Source organism: Elgaria multicarinata, chromosome 3 (assembly GCF_023053635.1).
Source record: "Elgaria multicarinata webbii isolate HBS135686 ecotype San Diego chromosome 3, rElgMul1.1.pri, whole genome shotgun sequence".
Taxonomy (NCBI): domain Eukaryota; kingdom Metazoa; phylum Chordata; class Lepidosauria; order Squamata; family Anguidae; genus Elgaria; species Elgaria multicarinata.
In genome coordinates, this window is record NC_086173.1 from 88171961 (window position 1) to 88188145 (window position 16185).

A 16185-nucleotide genomic window follows, 5' to 3' on the forward strand; every position below is an offset into this window, starting at 1 on the left:
TTGTAGGATCCAATCCTGTCTGTCTACATGCAGAGTGGAAACTGCTGGCAGAATGATTTTCTCCTCCCTCCCACAGCCCCTCTCTCAGCCCTGCGTGCCCCAAATCTGTCCCAGAGGATTTGGGGATTCTCCGGAGCAGACTCGGAAGCATGTGGGGGGCTGTAGAGAGGGCAAGAGGAAGTCCAGTTGCACAAGCAGAAGTCTGCTCATGCAAAGTTGGATTTAGCCCCACCTGGGTAGCGAGGGAGAACGCTGAGCAAATGGGCCTAGGCTTTGATTCAGTTGGGGATTGCACACGAGCGCTGCTAAACATCAGGAGCACGAACGTTCTTCAGGTAAGGAACACGTGATGATTATTGCACATGACGGGTGAAATCTGGTCGCCATATGCTACAGATGCTTACACTCAACAAAATGTGCATTATGTGCCAGGTCACTGCATTAGATAAAGCTTCCTGAGCTTTTCATTTCTCTGCTTCATTCCTGTGTGCATCCCCTCTAAGAATAGTCTATAAATGTTCTGTCTGCATTGCAATGAGCAAATCAACGATACTGAGGCCACCGGCTGACTATAAACTCATAAAACCAATTCCTGTTCACCCACAGGCAGAAGTCAGAACTCACACTGCCCTTCCTGACGTAGTCAGGATCCTTGTAGATATCCCGAGCCAAGCCAAAATCACAGATCTTCACCACATTGTTTTCTGACAGTAAGATGTTGCGAGCTGCCAGGTCTCTGTGGATGCACTAAAGGAAAATAAGGGGGGACAGGGAGAAATAATTAAGACTCATTCAAATGAATTCCAATGTGGGAAAGACAAAAGGGGGATTAGAAAAGATGAAGAAGTGCAGACATCCCTTTCAAGCCTTTCTCTCAAGGACGTAGAAGCAGAGGGGCATAGGAAGTTGCCTTAAACTGAGTCAGACGCTTGGTCTATCTAGCTTAGTATTGTCAACGCAGACTGGCAGCAATGGCTCTTCAGGGTTTCAGGCCGGGGCTTTTCCTGCCCTTCCTGGAGATGCCGGGGACTGAACCTGGGGCTTTCTGCATGCAAAGCAGGTGCCCTGCCCATGAGCTATGGGCGTTCCCCTGCCGGGGAAGGACCATAGCTCAGAAATTCAAGCAGGACACTGTGATACTATGAAGACCTTCAATACTTATTTCTCCTGGAGTGTAAAGTCAGCTTGCCAGCTATCCTCTTCCTTGACAAGTTGTAAATCCTTCAGGGAAAGCAGCTCGTCAGACCTACTGCACATGTGCCACCTTATGTTAGCAGGCAGGCATGTTTCTCTCCCATTTATCTGGAAGGCTGCCGGACCTATGCAAGGAAGAAAGGCCCTGCTGGATGAGACCAAAGCTCTCCGACGGTGCTGTTGGAAGTTGGCCCACAGTGGCCAGCCAGATGCCTCCAGGAAGCCCACAAGCAGGTGGAATGGAATCACCACCTGCAATAAAATGCTGTCATGTGGGTGCTCCTGTTGAGTGTTCTGAGTCAGCCAGTCATGACCTTTTCCAGGATACTCCATTCCACTGCCACCCAAACAGTCAGTCAGTATTCCATGGCCAATCCTCATCGGTGTTTCCCCCTATTAGTTTTTCCCTCCTAATTTTTTTTTATACTGCTGCAAACCTTGGTGTCCCTACAAGCCTGCTGATCTCTCCCTTTTCTGTGTATGAGGTGCCATTGTAGTTATACAAAGATCAACTCACTGAGAATGAGTTTGCTAGTAGTATAAAGCAGGGATCCCCTACTTTTTTTAGACCCATGGGCACATTTGGGAATTTGAGAAACTGCTTCAGGTGCCACCACAAAATGGCTTCCATGGAGGATGTGGCTAGTCACATAATGGCTGCCACGGTGGCCTGGCTAGTCAAAAGAGGTGGTGGTAGAGAGAGAAACAACAAGGCTAGAAACTGGAAGGGGGAAATATTAGTGCTGGGCTGAAACCTGCCCCCTATTTTCGGGAACTTTCTCTCTCCCTGTGAAAAGAGGCATTCTTTTTTCTGCCTTTTTCACAGGGAGGGAACATTCAGAGAATTTTTCTCCTTGGAGAGGGAACAGGATTTCCACATACCTTTTAAAGTGTAGCGATTGCTGAGGGCCCTTCTTCTTATCTTTTAGTTTTTTTAAAAAAAAAACCCCACCCCCTTCCTCCAGCATTTGGATGAGCCCAGCAGTTCTTAGTGAATGTCTATTGGAGACCATATGACCTCCCCCTCTCCAATAAGCATCCAGTAAGCACTCCTGGGCTCTTGAAAATAGAAAGAAGACCCCTCAACAACTGGCTACATTTAAAATGGTATTTGGAAAACCTGTCTCCCTCCCCAAGGAGAAAAGTCTCCAAAATTCTCACCTCTCCCAGGCTCTTTGGCCTGTCTTCATTTTCCCACCAGCCCCACTCCCCCACCCCCAAATGCTGAAAATGGAATGGTCAAAATTTTCGGCACAGCACTAGAAAACAGCCTGGCAGAGGGGGAGAGAAAGAGCAAGTCAGGAAGTGGGGGGAGAAAACATGAGGTTAAGAGGTGGGGAGTGCAGCTAGAAGCTGAGAGTGGAGAGAAAACGCAAGTTAAAGGGGTTAGTGGGAGAGAAGGAGCAAGTCTAGGGGCTAGGAAGAGACAGAACAAAGACCGATAGAAATGGGGAAGGGAGAGAAATAGTGAGGAAAGGGCTTTGATGGAGAGAAATAGCAAGGCTAGAGGCTGAAAAGCTGGGAGTGGATAGAGAGAGAGAGTGCGAGCAAAGGAGAAAGGTCTGTAGGGCAGAAGAAGATTGGGTGGGGCCAGGAAGCAACTCTTTCTTTTTCTTCCTGCCTGCTGAACAGCTGATTAGTGGCAGGTCCAGGAAGAGGAAGGAGAACCTGGCACCCTATTACTTTTCAATTTTTATATTACAAATACTTTTTGAGGGGGCAGGGAGTAGAGAGCTTCAAGGGCGCTGTTGGAAGGCCCTGTGGGTGCCATGGCACCTGTGGGTGCTGCATTGGGGGCCCCTCGTATACAGGATTGCGTCTCTGAATCTGGAGGTTCTAAATATCCATTATGGCTAATAGCCACTGATGAACCTATCCTCCATGAATTTGTCTAATCCCCTATTAATGCCATCTAAGAGATCATCACCACATATTGTGGCAGCAAATTTCATTAATTAGAATAATAAAATAGTAGAGTTGGAAGGGGCCTATAAGGCCATTGAGTCCAACTCCCTGCTCAATTAATCATACACTTTCTTTTGGACTTGCTTTCAATTATCCCAAATCTATAGCCAACCAATTTCATGGGATGACCTCAAGATCTAGTTTGAGAGAAGAAGATCTTCTCCAATTTTTCCACACAATGCATAATTTTATACACCTCTACCATCTCCTCTCTGTCATGTCTGTTGATAGAAAAGAAACGTCAGGATAAATAGGTGGACTGTTCACCTTTCTGGAAGCTAGAAACTCCATGCCACGGGCCACCTGGAAGCTGTAGCAGATCAGATCTTCCATCGTCAGAGGGCTTTGCCACAAATCATCCACTGTACAAATGTGCAAGAAAGGGGATTACACTCTGAAGGTTAGTGGCAGGAAAAAAAATACTTTCTCCAGACAACAGGCTACGCTAATGCTCTTTTCTTGAGAAAGTCCCAGAGAAATCATAGACTTATTGGCATGTACAGAGAGATAAAGTGGATTAATTCAGATCATCGGCTACAATCCAGGGCACAGTCATGTGTGCTGAATTTCAAGTGAATTCAATTGGACTTGGGCATGTATAGGTGTGTGCTGGACTGCAACGAGAGAAACCATTACTATTTATCATTTGTGTTGGTGAATGCCTCTAGTGTGGGAGAGTCCACGACCTCCCTAGGTAACTGGTTCCATTGTCGTACTGCTCTAACAGTCAGGAAGTTTTTCCTGATGTCCAGCCGGAATCTGGCTTCCTGTAACTTGAGCCCATTATTCAGTGTCCTGCACTCTGGAATGATCGAGAAGAGATCCTGGCCCTCCTCTGTGTGACAACCTTTCAAGTTTTTGAAGAGTGCTATCATGTCTCCCCTCAATCTTCTCTTCTCCAGACTAAACATTATCTTTGCCTAAAGGAGAAACTGGTGCTTGACACCTGCCAGGAATTATCAGTTTAATTTTGAGAGACACCGCAAACAGATGTGAGTCCTGTAGAAAGATGGATTTAATATGTCCCTCTATGAGATTTCTACATCTGTTTCTTGATGAAGAAAATCAGTACCAAAGTGATAGGGGAACTGCCTATCTTTCTCCAAGAAAATCATTCTGTACCTCTCTTTGCCAAGGTCCTGCCTGACTAAGTCATTGCAGGGTGCTGGCCAGTGTAGCCGTATAACCTAGCCACTTGATCTAAGCTAGAGTCTGATACATGGAGCAAAGAGCAATATGGAAAGTTTGATAAATTCATGGAGTAAAGAGTAATGGCTTACCAAGAAAGACTGGAGTTAGATAATTTTATTTCAAAGTGATTCTTTTGTCTCAAACAAAACATTTGAAATGGGAAAGAACTGGAAGTTGTGATTGTATTTATTAATGAACACCAAAGGACATATGTTTTTTCTGAGTCCAGGATGAAATGGAACCCTACCCATTCACTCACTGGACCACATTGATCTCAGTTATATTTAGAGGCTCACTAGTACAAGATTTAAGAAATTCTGCACAATTTATTTCAGCCCAAGTTCCCTGAATGTCAATTTCCCCCTGGAAATTTGAGTTGCTAAACTAAGGGTGCTTCCAGCCAAGGCTTTTATCATGCTATTGCCCTGTCTCACCACAGAATTTGAGGTGGGGCAGGCAAGCAGACATCATCATCTTCCACTCATAACCCTCCTGTGTTTTCTGACTGCTTTTTCCATCTTTTCTCTCATCACAGAAAATCTGTTAAGAAAGGAAAGATAGAATAGCTGCACAATGTCTTCTGGCTGGTAGCGCTAGGAGCTCTCTGCCTGGAACTGAACCTAAGAGGAAAAACCGGATAGCGACAGTTCTCTACCTTCTTGTATAAGAGGTGGCGGTGGTGCTGCTGTCTGGCTCTTGTGCATCAGAAGTCTATTAAGAATTGCACTGTCGCTGGTACAAGACCGGCTCCTCCTGTCTGCTCGGACAGCTTCCACGATGGAACGAACTTGGATGCGCAACCTAGGGGATTTTTCCTAGAAAGCAGGCCAGACCGCAAAGGTTATCAAGAGGCAGATGAATTGCTGCACTGAGTCAGGCATTATGAACGTCTGCCTTAGCTCAGCAGAGGCAGCCCGGAAAAATCTAACTCTATTTAGTAGGAGGAAATTCATTGACTAGTGAGACATGAGCCAACATTAGAATGCAGATCTGCCATGGAGACGCAAAGCAGGTGTGAACATAAGAAGAGCCCTGCTGTATCAGAACAACGCTCCGTCTATTCCAACCACCTGCTTCCCACAGTGGCCAGCCAGGTGCCCTTGGGAAGCCCACAAGCAGGATAGGAAGGCAATATGTCCCCTGGCAACCGACATTCAGAGGCGTGCGGCCTTTGAACCGGATGGTGGGAGAAATATTGCCAAGGTAAGGCCAGTCACGTACCCTGTAAGGACTGAATCCTTCCCGTTTGGTCCGCAGGTAATTGGAGAGGTTCCCATATTTGCAGAATTCAACAATAACCATGAGGGGACCTGCAGAAGGAAGCCAAGAAGAAAGGGAGTGGGTCTACAGACGAGGGTATGCCTTGACCTCCAAACTGTACCATCTTCATGATATAAACACACTACCAAAAACTGTGTGATGTGTTGCAAGGGGGAACTGGTCAATGTTTAATCAGAATCTTGTAGCATTTTTCTATATCCCCCATTTGCCATCCAAGCTGATCAAGAATATTTACCATTGGGTTTGGTGCAGGCACCCAGCAGGTTAACCACGTTCAGATGGTTTCCAATGTGGATGAGGATCTTCAACTCTGACATGAGTGCCTTGTGCTCACTTGCAGTAGCTCCCTCTGAAAACAATACCACAGTGCTTCTAATTTCACATATCAACACATATCCATTTTAGTCCCCCAAATCATGATTGTTTGCTGTTGCTGTCATCATCATCACCATCATCTTCACCACCACCACCACCACATTTATATCCCACCCTTTTTCCCTCCAAGCAACAAAGGTGCCCATATAATAATTCTCCTCCTCCTCCTCCTCTCCATTTCGTCCTCACAAGAACCCAGTGAGAGGTGAGGCTGAGAATCCGTGACTGACTCAAAGTCGCCCAGAGAGTTTCATGGTTGAGTGGGGACTTGAATCAGGATCGTCTGAGTCCCAGTCCAACACTCTAACCACTACACCACACTTCTTTACATTAAATGATAAAAGCTTGCATTTTAAACAGAAAAAGGTGCAGAAATTACATTGCAAAGAAAAAGCTTAAGATAATCCACAATAAACAAAAGATTTCTCTCTTCATTCAGCATCCTGTCTTTTAAGGGGGAGGAAAGGGTGGCAATTGGAACTGACAATTTCTCAAAATATAACTGTATTTTTTATTTTTTATTTACATGGATTTTATGCCAGCACCACAGAGCTCTGTCCTTCGAATGAGCGCAATCGTATGCACACTTAATTGGGAGTAAGCCCCACTGAAAACTAGAAGTAGAACAGGAACACCAAGTGGGCTTTCTATGTACCCTCCCCTGCATTGCTCGTGGCTTCTTGGGATTCTGACTACAAACATGTCTGGTCAGTTAGAATTTCAAGGGAATTGGATTTTTCTGATTCTGGTTGAAGCAGATGAGATTAGAGCTTCCTGCTGGATACAGAGGTTTTGATAAACAGCATATTGAATACCCAAAGGTTCCTTTGAACAGCTGCTATACAAAGGTTGACACAGGGAGAACCTCAGCAGCAACACCTCAGTTGTCTATTGAGATGGCTGTTCTATTATCGCTCCATTAGAGTATGTCACTCACTTCTCTTTTCTCATTCTCATTATCTGCATTATCCTAGCTGTTGGGATTTGCAATGTTTTACAGTTTCCACTACTATTTACCGCTTTCTCTGCTCTTTACTGTTTCCCTTCCATAAGCGATTGGCCTTGTAACAGCAATAGCAATGTATTACAGGAAAACCACAGAATTGCAGGTACATTTTAATGCAGATTAGCATTCACAGATTTTGCACACACCCAGTGCAATCCTGTACATGTCTAGTCAGAAATACATCCCACTGAGTTCAATGGGGCTTATTTCCAGGTAATAAGTATAGGATAGCAGCCTAAGCCCTGCATACAAATGAGAATGTGATTCTATGGGCACACTCTTTCTATGTATTTATACCATATGCAAAAACTATTTGTTTATAATGAATATACTTAAAATATTTGAATTGGAGTTATTTTATTTATTTTTTAATTGAAAGGGAGTGATTATGTTTATTTTTAAATTGAGATTTAGCTTTAAAGTCTAATTATTTGCTGTTAATAGGACATGCATACATATTATATAATAACATGAGCCCTGTTATTCATTGGAAGAGTTAAGCGCAAGTCTAAATCTCTTACACAGAACTTAATGAGACTTAACATGAACATGTTCTTAGTTAAAGGAAGTAAATTAATTTATGAATGGAAGTCCCCCATTTCTGTGTTCATCTTCAGTGGCTGCAGTTGGATACAACACTAAACTTTGGTTTAGCAAAATGCAAACAAGTCTAGCTGTCTTCCAGGCTCATGTGCTCCCTCTTCCTCTCTCCTCCTCCTGCAAGGCTGAGCGAAAGACTTTAGAATCATTCATTTCCACTTTGATTAACCACAGATTGCCATGACATATGAACTGGGAATGGTGGTAAATCTTTAGTATGGAAATTAGAAACAAGCCAGCTTAATAAACCACGGTTTGAAGTTGACTTGCTTGAAGCTAACTATAGATCAGTCACAGTTTGTCAGGTTCAGATGGCATAGCAAGCGGTGGTAAATCAAAAGCAGAGGTGAAAGCTCCCCAGCTCCTCCCTGTGCTGCAGAGAGAAAGGGAAGTGGGGCACTTGCAAACCCATGGGGAGGGTAGACTCAGTCACAGCTCACTGAAACAGAGGTTCATGTTATTAACGCCAACTGTTAGCAACTTTCTTTAAGTGCACAAAGTGATTAAAAAGTGCATAAAACTTTGATCACAGGATCCTTCTTTATGTTTACTAGAACAAGCTAATGGGGCTACCCTTGAGGAATAAAAGCTGAGGAGGGAGATTACATTGTAATAAATGCGTTGAACTCATTTTCCTCACTGTTGTTAATTTTTTTGAGCCATGGTGATGGTGTGTCATAGGATAAGGCAGCACCAACCAGTCAACTTGTTCTCATCCCATGTGCTGGTACAAAACCCCCCATTTCAGGCAAAGTGCCAGGGGTTCATCAGACAAGTGTTTTATCACACGCTCGCTACTGCCCACTCCTGGTTTTTCACACGTCCTTTAGATGACACCGTCTACCACCTGCGTGCCTCCCACTACTTTTTTCCGTCACAGAACGGACACATTTTAATCCGACTTTTTTGGGGGGGGAAATGGAATGTGCTGCCATTTCTTGCAGTGTGCAGGAAAAGTGGCGTGATAAAAATGGCCCCGGACTTCCTCTTTCTTCGCCAGGACAGGAGTAATGTGGGACAGGAGCGGGGGTGGAGAAGCGACAGTAGGTAACTACGATTTCCCCCTTGTCCCAATCTCATGGAAGGCATTGGTGCTATCCTGTGAGGGTTCTTTCATTTCCCTCATACCTTACAAGGGGCTGAATGCCATGCAAGGGGCTGAATGGGATGAGAGAAAGCAGAGCAAGGGTAGGGGTAGAGGAAGTGCCAGGAATAGTCCCTGATGATACTCCTGGGTTGCTGATTGCCCCTGAGCTGGGAACGATGGCAAGACCCTGCAGTTAAAAGGACTTTTGACCGATCAGGCAATGCAGGAGGGTTCTGCTCTGCTTGCCAAGTAAGGATTCAGCTTTAGCTGAAATGAAACAAACTATGGTTTGCAGTGTAGTAGCAAATTCCAAGCCGAAGAACCAGGTTACCTATTTCTTATTAGAAGACTGGCTAATGCGTATTTTGGCTCTCCTGCCCTAAATTTGTTTTATGATCTTTGTTTTCATGTGGCCACTTACGTGTAGAAATTTTAAATATGACAATTTTAAATTCTACATTAGGCCTCATCTACACATACATGGAATGCACTACTTTGGACTCCAAATGCAAAATATGTTTTTTGAGTGTTCCTCCACCTTAAACACGCACAGACACGCAAACTCCCTGAAACTAAAAAAGTAGCATGTCAGGGAGAAAGGTTCTGTTGCCCCTGCCCTCTGCCTGCTGTGCTAGGTTTCTCTTTGTAGGGAGTTTTTAATATAGGAGAGCATTAGAAAATGTTTTCACCTACCTGCAGTCTAATGTGGTACAATCCATACTACCTATCACCGTAACATTCTGCTGCCTTACTCTGTCCATGTGTAGACCATGCCTTATTGATGACAGTATTTTGCTAATTTCATGGAACTACAGCCACTTCTTTTCAGTTTTCAACTACCTTTCTGTTATTTTGAAAAAGGATGATTTTGAATGCAGACTTCCATGAGTTCAGGACTCTGATTCCATTTTAACAGCCACTACTAAACTCCAAGCCTTTTGAAATAATCAGGAAAAGGAGTATTTTTGTATCTTCTCCCTACCCTAATTGCTGCCGATGCTATTTTTAGAAGGATCCCAACATTGAATTAAAAGAGATTTAAATGCTGCAGTTTAAAGTGTTACGTTGATTAGAAAAATCTGTTATTAATTTCAGGCGACTTAAACCATTTTATAAAACAATATCCTCCTTGGCTATCAACATTTCAGTATACTGATAAAGGCTGAAAACATTAATCAGTGTTATTAACAGACAAGGTAGCCTTAGGCATTTTTGTACTGTTAGCAAAATATTAAAATCTCTTCCCACCCCAACCCTGCTTTCCTTGGCACCATCTTGAAACACTACTGATGGCCTCCTTTTCCCCCTGAAGTCTGGCTAGGCATTGCTGCTCATTCATAACCTCCCCAATGACAGTGCTAGGCCCACAAATAATCACTCATGCCTCCCTGGATTCCTCCTTGCTCCCCCCACCCCCTATTAAACAGCAGGCTGAATACTCCTGTTTTTCTCTGAAAAAATCTTCTTGGCTTTTTCAACTCTTCAGCTATTCCTCCTGCTAGTTTTGTATTACACAAAAGTCTTCTTGTTCTACCATGCCTGGACAGCCTTTGGGTAGACACCATGCATGATGTCCCAAAATGATACTGAGAAGGGAAGATCCCCCGATATCTGTTGGGTGACAAATTCTGCCAAAAGTGGCCCTTCCAAGAAATTCCTGGTTTGTGTGGGTGATAACTTTCTTCTACAGAAAGTGGAAGAAGGAACTAGAAGATTCACTATCCTTGACTTGATACTGCCCAATAGGGATGACTTAGTGGATAAAGTGGCAGTACAAGAACTTTGGGGGAAAGTGACCACATCATACTGAATTCTTGATTTTAAAGGAAGCAAAAGCTGAGTGTAGCCATACACGTACTCTGGATTTTAGGAAAGCTGATTTTAATAAACTCAGAACTATGATAAGTAAGGTCCCATGGCAGTTGCATCCATCTGCAAAGTGCTGCCTTGAGGTAGCGAAGTAGATGAATCTAAATTTAGAGCTTGTCCTGCTAATGGATCAATCAATCTGATTAAAAATGAAGAAGTTAAAACCACGAAGAAGTTAAAACCATGGGGTTTTTCACAACATTTTAATTAGTGGTATCCTCTGCAATAGAATCTTCATTTCTAATTTTCTAAACAATCTGACTAGCTGACTTGGTTCAGGAAAATATTAAGATAATATTTCAGTCAGATTTTATTCCAAGGGAGTAGAACAGGGTTAGGAATAAAGCCACAGGTGGGACTGCTTGGTCTACCCTGCATTTTTTTGGCCTCAGCCTCTTAGCAGGCCCAGCAAAAGAAAACTATAATACTACTGGTTGAACACAGATAACTATTTACATAGTGGCAACTTATCATGGAGTAAGATTATTGTCTGGTAAGCCAATCATCTGTACCATCCTGCCAAGTAGTGAGGAAATTTTTACCATGTGGAAGCAGAAGAAAAACAAAACTGTTTTCACTATTTGTTTATACCATACCAACAACTAACTTGTGAAGTGGTACATACCAAAGCAAGCGCTACCAAAGTAAGTTGCCACTTGGTAAATGGTAAACTATGTTCATTTGTTGTGGAGAACCAGACTGAGCTTCTAAAGAATAGCTTTCAGTCTGAGCCTCCTGATACTGCCTACCTGCCCTGATGTTCCAGGATTTGATTCTTTCCTATCTGGATGAAACTTTTAAAGACACTGCAGGCCAGCTCTGTGTCATTTAGTGAAACATATCTTCAATAAACTCTTTCAAAGTATCACCTACATTGAGTTACCGCCGTATTTATTTCTATCAGTTCATTCTACTCCATTAAATAATAAGCTACACACTGAATAGTCAGCTCCAAAACAGTTGACAGCTATATTGGGAGAAATGGGACATTGCTTAGCAAAGCCGCACCTTCCAGATGTGTTGGACATGGCCACTGGGAATGATGGGAATGGCAGTCCAACACATCTGGAGGATGCCAAGTTGGGAAAGGATGGTTTAGCAAATACAGGATGAACAGAGTCAAAGGCCAAGAAACAGAATATTCAGAAAAGAAGATATTTAATCACTGTTGACTTAAGAACATAATGAAGAAAGATCAGGTTTGTGGAACTTCCTAGTATAAGGACAGATTGTCTTTTAGGGGATGATGAGGGATTTGTTGAAATTATGGGAAGGTTGTCTTCCAGATGCAAACATTAACCAGATGGATGTTTCCAGACAGGTAACTGATACTCTGATATTTACAGAAGCCATTTATCTTGCCTACCTTTGAGCATTTTAACTGCCACGGTCTCACAGCTGTTGCTCTTATTAATTCCAAATGCAGAGGCTTCCATCACTTTTCCAAAGGCCCCATGACCCAGGACTTTACCTGAAAAAGAATGCGGGGGGGGGGGAAAGAAAGGTAATGGCTCCAATGGCAAAACAAAAACACTGTTAAAAAAGGGAGCAGGGTGCAATTGGAGGAACTCATTTTATACAACTATTCAAAGAACCCACAAAGCAGTAACTTGAATGGGACCAAAAGAAAACAGGAAACTGGGACAAAAAAGAAGAAAAGGTGTGAAAAAGGAAGAGGAAGGAATGGTTTTCACACCAGGTGGCTGCGTTTTCAGAGAAAGGGCCAGTGGAGGGAGGAAGTGAAACAGACCCAGTGTCGACAAAGCAGAGGAAGGAAACAGCGAGCTAAAGTGAGGTGCCATTAATTGCTCTTGAGCAGAGCGTGTGGGAAAGGTGAGGGCATCTCCTTTGACTAGACTGGAAAAGAATGATCATTCCATCATAGCTCTATCCACTGTCTGGCTGACATTTTGGCAGCCCCAAAGAGGCTGAATGCTTAAGACCGCTCTAGAACAATGATGGATGTTTTGTTGGGACTGCAACCTGAGATTGACTGGACAATTGTTTCTATGACTATATTTTCTGGTGCAAAACAACTGTCAGAAATGGCAATTAGAATCACAACTATCAACCAGAAAAAGAAAGACACCTATTTCTTACTCATCATCAAACCATGTGCTCCACTGTACCTAGTCGAAGCCGTTCGCGAGGGAATTCCCATTTGCTCGAGTCGTAGGGCAGGTATTCACATTGGTCTTCCAAGGGAACTTCACCTGGGTCCATGATAATAGAAAGGTACCCAGTCTTGATGTCAGCATGAGCAGGCTAAAAGGGAGGGAAAAAGAGAAGCTAGTTGATCTCTCTCATTTTGTAATGAGCATATGTTGCTATGCAGTTTTCTTCATATCTTGGACCTTAACACTGGGCTTTGCTTGACAAAACAAAGGGCAAAATGGACGGTTTGGCGCCATCATCAAAATTGGAATGCCCCATCCCCATAGAAATGGGAACACTATATATATATATATATATATATATATATATATATATATAATGATTAGCCTATATATGTTGCATTTTCTTTCCAGTTATCCCTAGATTAGTGCCTGGACAAGGAATTTCACACACCAGAAGTTCACCTTTCTGTTCTGTAATATCCCAGTTGGTCTCTTAGGCCATGGCTAGACCAGGCCTATATCCTAGGATTGTCCCGGGATCATCCCTGTGCATCCAAATAACACACAGGGGATCCCGGGAGCAGGCAGGGACGACCCCTCTATTTGCCTGGGATAATCCTTAGGTCTAGCTAAGGCCTTAGAGACAGAGAAAATCCATATTATGTGCTTTATTGTTGAGGGCAAGTGACAAAAGCAAGTGTTTAGCTAAACTAGAGCAGCCCTGTAGGTTTTCCTTCTGCAGCAATGTCAACTGTTTTCAACTATATTTGCAAACTCCAATTTCTTTTTGGTTCTTCTGAAAACCCGATGTCTCAATCGGGAAAAAACCAACACATCAGAATGGAATGTATAGGTGGCCATCTTCTGGGTTTATCTCATCTCCATGATCCTGTTCGCAATTCACCAAATCAGGCTCTGAAAGAGGGACAGCAGAACAGGGGACTTACTCTCTTAATGTTACAGAAGATGAGGATCAAGAGAATCCAGAAGAAGATGGCAATGACACCTGTCCCAATTAAGATCACAATCTCCACATTGGTCCTGTCATCTGAGCCTACAGATCAGGAAGAGCAATGGTAGAATTAGCAGCACAAGACAGCTTAAAATCGGCTCATAGCAAAACCAAGGAAAAGCAATGGAAGCATGGTTGAAAATTTTCTAAATTCCCTTCAAGTTGGGCCAAGGAAAGGAGAATACTATTTTTTGTGTTCGAATGAAGGAGGATGAAGATGCTTTTGCTTGGCAAAGGGATGCTCTTTTGGATGGACCGTCTTTCTTTCTACTTTCTTTCTCCCTTCATAGGTTTAGGGGTTGGGGTTAGTGACAGTACCTTCTACAGAGACACTGGCGGAGGAGTTCACACAACCCTTGGCATTGCAGACGCTACACAGGTAAAGCCCAGCATCCTCTTCTCTCACCCTCTGGATACTCAGCCTCTGATTGGAATCTGCCAGGTCAATCCCTGAAACACGCAGAAGGGGAAGAAGAGCTTTCAGGTGTGAACTAACTGTGCCTAGGGAGGTTTTGGATTCTCATGCTGTGGCTCTTTAGAGAGTAGAAGCCTGAACTGAAATTAAACCATGGTTATGTGACATCACTCAACACACTGTTGTCATCAGCTTTTGGGCACTTTCAAGGAGATGTGCCTTATCTTCCAGCAACAAAGTAATGTTTGTGAAGATATGAGCATCCAAATGCAGCACAGAAAGACACAACTCACACGGAAGGCAGCATGTCAGTATCAAGGAGACAGAAGCGTGCATGGGATAAATCACAGAACATGGCTTCTAATGCACAGTATTGTCATTCTACAGATCTCCAATTTCCCAGTTTTCTTCTGGATTTTTTTAAAAAAGTTTCTAGTCCTTCTTATTACAGATAAAAGCCAGAAATTGTGCAGGCATTTTCTGAAGGCTTCACAGTCAAAGGAGGTTTGGGAACCAATGGTCACAGGGGCAGTTAAACCAATCCCATAGTTGTTTTTTTTTGCTTTATGGAATAAATAAGAATTTCAGCAGTGAAAACAACAGAAAGGCTCAAGTGTTGCCTATGGTTCCCATGCTTGCAAGTGGCTCTTTTGGATTGCTGCCCGTTAGAAGTACAGATATTTATTTTTGCGTGGGAGGGGAAGCTGCAAGCAAACTGTAGAAATGAAACCTGCGTTGCCTGCTTGTCACTTAGAAGCATCTCCACAAACCTTACATTAGCAGATACATTTCTAATTGTTCCGCTCCTCCACACTAATTACAGACATAGTCGATTTATCCCTCACTCTGCAGTGGAGAGCTGTGGATATGTGCACATAGATGCATGGAAATTCTTCATCAGTGATTGACCCCTTTCAGTGAGTTCATGACAGTGTACATGAGCGTCACCCATCCATTAATATCATCACAATAAACCTATGAAGTATGGCAGTATGGGAGATAGCAACGGAACCAAACTCTTCCAAAGAACTTGATGGCTGGAGGACATTTGAATTCAGATCTTCCTTGTACAACATTTTGGTCATGACAACCACACTGGCTACACCAATGTACTCATTCTGGGATGGCCCTTTCTCTGCACCATTACTTTGACATAATCCCCAGCCCAAACTTTGAAAGCTCCAAACCCAAACCACAGCCTTGTACAAACAGGAAAATCCATGCCCCGCTCCTTCCCAGCCACAGATCTCTTCCATCAGCCGTACCTGAGACCTCTTCTACAAGCTTCTCATCCTTGTACCAGTTGATGTTCGGAACGTATGTTCCGTCCACTTTGCAGCGCATCTCTATGGAATCGCTCACGTTCACCAAGATGTTTGACAGGTTCTGCTTCAACCTGGGGACTTCTAGAGCTAAAGGAGTAACATCAAGAAAACAATTTGGCAGGCGACTAAAAGGGGGAAAACACTCTGTAGGAAAGAAGCTGCCTTTGTTCTTTGGGGACAGACTGCTGCAAACTGCATAAAAACTGAATAGTCATAATGGAACCTCAACATGACTAACTTCTTCTCTAAAGCCATTTGTGTGATTTCCAGAATGTGACCACCCCGTCAAAAAAAAAAGAGGCCTAGGATGCTTCCAGATGGACCACTAACATTACCAATGAGAAAGCTTTATGAAGTTGTTCCATCTTTTCTTCCTTAATAGAATTTCTTTGTTAAGAAAAAAAAGGTGGAAGAAGTGATGGGAAAACAAAGGCAGGTTATGAGTAGAAGGCAACAATATCTTTTAGCTTTCCACTAAAAGTAAGTTGCTAGATCTCATGACTGCAGGCTCCACTGAATACCCCTTCAGACTCAGAAACTAGAACAGAAAAGACACAGGCTATCAAATTTCTCATGAAATGTAACCATTTAAGTAGGATGATAGAGCACATGGTTTTGGCAATAACTTATTGTATTTTATTGTCGTTTTTTCCTGTATAATATTGCCAGGATTCGATCATTTTTGTCTGTCTCTTCTGCCAAGACTCTTGTTCATGCATTGGTTATTTCTTGGTTGGACTACTGCAAC

General features: G+C 43.2%; 1 protein-coding gene across 1 annotated transcript in view; it reads right to left on the bottom strand.

Moving 5' to 3' along the window:
• FLT4 (fms related receptor tyrosine kinase 4) overlaps positions 1-16185 on the bottom strand; it is a 126355-nt gene that overhangs the window by 14475 nt on the left and 95695 nt on the right. The window contains exons 14-23 of the mRNA XM_063120850.1: positions 15378-15524; positions 14016-14147; positions 13633-13739; positions 12698-12833; positions 11935-12039; positions 5867-5980; positions 5572-5660; positions 5006-5165; positions 3427-3521; positions 625-747 (exon numbers count right to left, since the gene is read on the bottom strand). Coding sequence (XP_062976920.1) covers positions 625-747; positions 3427-3521; positions 5006-5165; positions 5572-5660; positions 5867-5980; positions 11935-12039; positions 12698-12833; positions 13633-13739; positions 14016-14147; positions 15378-15524 — 1208 coding nt within the window. The remainder of the gene's footprint in view (positions 1-624; positions 748-3426; positions 3522-5005; positions 5166-5571; positions 5661-5866; positions 5981-11934; positions 12040-12697; positions 12834-13632; positions 13740-14015; positions 14148-15377; positions 15525-16185) is intronic.